This window comes from Glycine max, chromosome 13, assembly GCF_000004515.6.
Source record: "Glycine max cultivar Williams 82 chromosome 13, Glycine_max_v4.0, whole genome shotgun sequence".
Lineage (NCBI taxonomy): Eukaryota > Viridiplantae > Streptophyta > Magnoliopsida > Fabales > Fabaceae > Glycine > Glycine max.
The window spans coordinates 26890833-26896464 of NC_038249.2; the positions used below are offsets into that span (position 1 = coordinate 26890833).

Here is a 5632-nt window from a genome sequence, read left to right on the forward strand (position 1 = left end):
TTTCTGAGATGTGAGGCCTTTCATATACATATAGGGGAATTCTCAAATACAGCATTAGCAAATGCAAATGGCAAGTTTCTTTCATATTGATGGTTAGCTCTCTAATAAAAGAGCCCAAATAAAATCAATGTATCATCACTCTTCCCTCATTGTTCTGGCCCTGACATATTTTAAACACTCAAAAATTATGTAAGCTTGAAATGTCCATCTCCACACAACAACAACAACAACAACAACAACAAAGGAGGCATTCCAATTTCCAACCTTGGTTTCAATCAATGATTGAGCCAGCAATAAAGAAGAGGATCACTTCCCATCATCGATGCTGCTTGCCAGTATTCAAGGGAGAAGCCCTCATGCTCTTGGATTGTGTGTATGTGATCTGTGGAGTTCCATCTTTCTTCTTCCGCCTCCCTTGTTGAGATAAGCGAGAGTGATAAGACAAGATTGCAAGGTCATTAAAATCCTGCAATGGAGTCAGAGCCTTCATAACTTCATCCATGTTAGGACGGGATTTGGGGTCTCTACTAAGGCAATTATAAGCTAACTGGGAAATCTTCTGCACTCCTTTTAGAGAATAATTTAGTTCAAGGCGAGGATCCACGAGTTGGTACAGTTTTCGCTTGTCAGCTAAGTATGGCCTAGCCCATGAAACAAGATTTTGTTCCCCACTCGGGCGCTTCTTGTCCATTGATCTTCTTCCTGTTAATATCTCAAGTAACACAACTCCAAAGCTATAAACATCACTTTTAGCTGTCAAGTGTCCTGGTTAAAAAAAAAAAAAAGAAACACAATTGGTTAGTTCTCATAGGTCTTAGAAAGCCATCCACACCATATTGTGGTGCCTGGATAGATGAGCACGGGATGAAATCATAAGAATGTTAATAAGTCTAAGCATATTTGAACAGTTTGATGCCCTTTGCAAGCTCTTACTTGTATGTGACACTAGAAATAAGTCAAAAGGTATCATCAGAGTTAACTATTCTTGCTTACTTGTAAGCAACTTATCTCAGATCACACTGAATTCTAGGTCAAGCATATGTGTTGCCAATGTTGGGAGTATTGAAGTTAAAATGAGATATGTAAACAAAGAAGCAAACTAGTTAAACACATCAGATCAATTATCTTGAGATGATATCCATTGCAGCTCAGCACATGATTCAGATGCCTTTTGGAATGATTGGCATCTGCTGCCTTTACATAATGTGCCGCTTCGTAGCAGAAATTGTAATCCATGATACAAATATTAGCATAGCGTATACAGAAGCTCTTGTGTTGTATTGGATACTAAAGAGTTTTTTTGTCCTTTCAAGCTACTTACTGCTACATGCTTACCTGTCATGACATATTCTGGAGCAGCATAACCATAAGTTCCAACTACCCTGGTAGAAACATGTGTTTTGTCTCCTTGAGGCCCTGCTTTTGCTAGACCAAAATCTGAAAGCTTCGCATTATACTCCTATAAAACACTACATGTTAATAAGTAATCCAAAAAAAAAAAAAAAACAAAAGCTTCTGAAAACCTTATTCAAGTAACCACATACCGTATCAAGCAAGATGTTAGATGTTTTAAAATCTCTATAAATGACTGGTTCGGGACCATTATGGAGGAAGGCCAATCCTTTTGCTGCACCAAGGGCAATCTTAATCCTGTTGGACCACGGAAGAGGTACGGTTCCTTCAAATATAGGCAAAATCAGCACTTTTATTGTTAGGTACAATGATTAAGAGGAAAGGGACCAGAACATTGTAGTTGTAAGGTGTTCCAGATCTATCATCATCAATAAGAATATGGAAGCAATGAGAAGGCAAATAAAGGGTGAAAAGGAAAAGTTATTAGGTGATACAGAAAACATTCAGGAAAGAGTATGAACTCATGAAAAGAAGAAGGAAAACAAATTCTGCAAATTTCTCAAAGCATACTGAAATTTAATAGGATACATGAAATTTCTTGTTCATATCCTTAGAGTACTTGATATTTTATGCGGTAATTCTATGGATTATTTCCAATAACCATAGAGTGTATAAATTCTTTCTTTTACTTACAGTCATTAGCTACTACTCAAGAAATACTTTATGATAAATGACATCACATTTTGCTGGATAATGATAATTTTGTATTAAAAAAAGGCAGTAATCAATTGTGATACAAGCCATCACTAATTGCTCCAAAAAATATTCCTAAATGGGGAAAAAGAAATGCAAAATATACGTTGGTGAAGAAAGTATTCTACAATGTTGCATAAAGTCACAGATTAACCAAACCACATCACTTCATAACAATTCATTGGGTTTGGTTTATTATTCGAGCAGCAGGAACTGACTTGAGCTAGAAACCTAGAAACTGTTACCGTATAATCTCTGGATATAACAATCCATACAATTCCTATGTAGAAAGGCAAGGCAAGGCAGAAACTCACTTCTGAATAGATGATTTTCTAGACTTCCACGGGTCATAAACTCGTAAACAAGAAGCCGCTGATCATCTTCAATGCAATAACCAATAAGTTTCACAAGGTTAGGATGGTGAAGCTGTCCAAGAAAGTCAACTTCAGCCTGCATCAACAAAATGCCATGTTACAATCTAATCTCCAGCATATCCTAAACAACTCTTTACAACACCAATCTACTAACCCAAAGCAGAAGATATTTTACTAACCACCCATTCTCTATGGCCTTGAAGGCCATCTGGCTTCAAGCTTTTGACAGCCACTGTAATCCCTGACCCGGGTTTCGCTGGCGCCGTTCCATCTTCCTCAATCCAACCTTTGAAAACATAACCAAAGCCACCCTCCCCAAGAATGCTATCAGGTCTGAAATTTCCAGTTGCAGCCTTTAGTTCTTGAAATGTAAATTGAAGGAGCTGGCAAGGAACCTTTTTCTCTTGAGGTGGGGGATCAGGATTATCAGAAGATAATCGAGCTTCATTTGGAGGACAAAGTTCTCGATTGCTAGCATTCAAGTATCTTGTCTCGGTTGCTGCATCAATACAAAGAATGTGAAGGCTTCCTTCTTGAAATTCTAACTAATCCATAAATAAAAAATAGATGATAATTGCATTTAGCTTGGTTTTGGATCTGACAATGCAATTGAAGCGCCATCATAACACAAAATCCATGATTTCAGCTACAAAATCTTTGAAACTTCAAATTTTCAGAAAATTCCTTGGGATTGAAAAGTAGAATTTTACAAGAGGAACTAGTTTAGTCTCCTCTTTGTACCCCACGTTCCTTCAAAGGAATGATGAAATTAGCTATGCTTATAGTGCTGAAACAGGAAGACGGAGAAAAGGGTTCTGAGAAAGCACAGCGAGAAAGCTGAAAAAGATCCATCTTTTTAACAACCCACATCATAATTAAACTCCATAAAAATGCCTGCCACAAAAGGTTCATTTATTTTTTCAAAAAAAAAAAAGCTTCCCCCAGAAAACTCCATGATTTGAAGTAAGCCCAGAATCACAGCAAACTTATTGCGGATTCAGAAGGAAGCTCGAGAAATAGAGAAGACTCATATGGCGGGAAAAGACTCAAATGGAGCATTTGAGAGAGGGTGGCATCACGCTAGTTTTTGAGATTCACAATGAAGAAGGGAGAAAACAGAGTGAATTTTGTTTCCAGCGTGGAAACAGAGTATATGTACCTGCATCATAAACGAGACTAGTTCGAGGGATAGTGTTAGGAGAGTCTCTGGAAGCTGAAGGTTTGCACGCACCTCTAACGCCGCGTTTGAGGACAGCCCAGCAACCGCACTTCTTCTCGTTCTCCATGCTCACAACAACTTTCATATTCATGGGTTCCTTCTAGTGAGTGAGAACAAGAAGCAAACCATGGCTGGCTGAGAAATAAGAAGTAGAGGGAGTGATAAAAGAGAGAGAAGAGGAGGAGGAGGAGGAGGAGGAAATGGTGTTTGTGTTTGTGTTTGTGTTGGAGATTGCAGGCATCATCATCGCCATCATCGCAGTGTGTACAAAAAGAACTTTTTTCCCACCACCTTTTGTGTGGGGGATGGGAATGGGACACTCTCTCTCTCTCTCTGTTTTTACCTTTGCGTTGTGCTGCTTGAATTGAAATTACCAAAACACAACAACATAAAACCTCATGTCCAACAAAGTTTTAGCATTTTTTGGAGTGCCTCCTTCCTTCACGCCTTCCACCGCCATTCATTCATCAATCCTTTATACCCACCACCAGTAGGATGCATACTTTATTCATAACAAAAACCATCAAGTAGTATTTTACTTTATGCTTCTTTAATATTATGATTTGGACATTTTTTATGGTCTATCTTCAGTTCTCACCTTTGCATTTTACTAATTTATTACTTTATCATTTTTTTAACAATTTAGCCTCTTTACTATTTATCTACTTACAAAAATATTACTGTCTCAGTTCTTTTTTAACCGTCAAGTTTAAAAAAATATTTATCTGTGGTTTACAAAAAGTTTAAAATCATGTTAATTATTTTTTTTATTAATTATATTCTTACTTTTTTAATCTTTAATTAATTTACACACTTTCTGTATAACTAACAAAAATATTTCATACAATCATCTTAAACTATCATACTTTTATCCTTTTTATTTGTGTACTTGATTTTCTTAACCGTCTGTCCATTTAAATTTCAAATCACAATTTATTATAAATTAAAAATATGATTTATATATTAAAAAATATTTATTCATTATAAATGTAATTCTAATATATTTATAAAATATCATAAAAACATTTATTTATAATAAATTATATTATACAAAAATAAATGTTTATCACATACATAAAATAATAGTTATCGAATAAATTTTTTACTAAATGTTTTTTTCCAAAAATATATTAATTATACATATTTATTAGTTATTCATTTTTATAAAATTTGATACATTGAAATAAATAGTTATAATTCAATAATTGAAGCAATAAAAATTACAGTTATCAAAATATAATAGATTATGTTACTTATAACAATATATTTTGTTCCTTCTATATATATCTTTAGAGGAGAGTCTTTTATATAAGAGAGAGAGGAACAACGAAGTTATACAACTATATATAAATAGTTAATTTTTTATAAAAAAAAAAAAGTTACATGATCACTCAACTAAATCATGTAATATTTTTTTTAAAATAGAAACTGACAGGATTAACTTGTATATTTTAAGCTTGATTATTTATAATATACTGGTTAATATTTATTATTTCCACTCTAACATAAAAAAAGTTGTCATCATATAGTTCTAATTCCTTAGCTTAACAGAGTATTTTCACTAGTATCACTTCATATATATATATATATATATATATAAAAGAGAATATATTTTTATATTGACTTGATTTTTTAATCATTCTTTAAAATTGATATATATTACTCCCGTGGGTTTTGTAAGTCATTTGGTGTTATCATAAAACCTTTGACAGTACCATAACAGCAATAATTCACAAAAGAATGTGATTCTTATAATATTTATTTTTGCATCCTTTTCTATCATATTATTTATCTTGTCTCAAATGTTTTTCTTCTTTTTCTACCTCGTCTTATTATAAAAATTATGATAAAAAATAATATGAAAATAACATTACTCTTCAGAAAATGTATAACAAGCATGGAAAAATGTTTTTGAAAATTTCAATACATATTT

The 5632-nt window shown here is 33.6% G+C and overlaps 1 protein-coding gene across 3 annotated transcripts; it reads right to left on the reverse strand.

Moving 5' to 3' along the window:
- On the reverse strand, window positions 1-4211 carry LOC100305441 (protein kinase). 3 transcript variants are annotated; one of them, XM_006593264.4, is made up of 6 exons: window positions 3640-4211; window positions 2660-2979; window positions 2421-2556; window positions 1545-1678; window positions 1336-1459; window positions 1-765 (listed from the first exon to the last, which is right to left on the reverse strand). In XM_006593264.4, exons 1-6 carry the CDS (start codon window positions 3788-3790, stop codon window positions 317-319), a joined length of 1314 nt encoding a protein of 437 aa, XP_006593327.1. In that variant the 5' UTR covers window positions 3791-4211; the 3' UTR covers window positions 1-316. The 3 variants fall into 3 exon arrangements, with proteins under 3 accessions (XP_006593327.1, XP_006593328.1, NP_001235445.1); XM_006593265.4 differs by having other exon boundaries at window positions 3712-4173; NM_001248516.1 differs by having other exon boundaries at window positions 317-765; window positions 1545-1702; window positions 3712-3790.
- Window positions 4212-5632: the final 1421 nt, after the last annotated feature.

What these genes read in the sequence shown, in the direction of transcription:
- LOC100305441 (XM_006593264.4), bottom strand. Translation starts at nt 3,790, where the DNA reads ATGAATATGAAAGTTGTTGTGAGCATGGAGAACGAGAAGAAGTGCGGT. An exon ending in TAGTCTCGTTTATGATGCAG is followed by an intron (nt 2,980 to 3,639) that starts GTACATATACTC and finishes GTATTGATGCAG; the next exon opens with CAACCGAGACAAGATACTTG. An exon ending in TCCAGAATATGTCATGACAG is followed by an intron (nt 766 to 1,335) that starts GTAAGCATGTAG and finishes TTTTTTAACCAG; the next exon opens with GACACTTGACAGCTAAAAGT.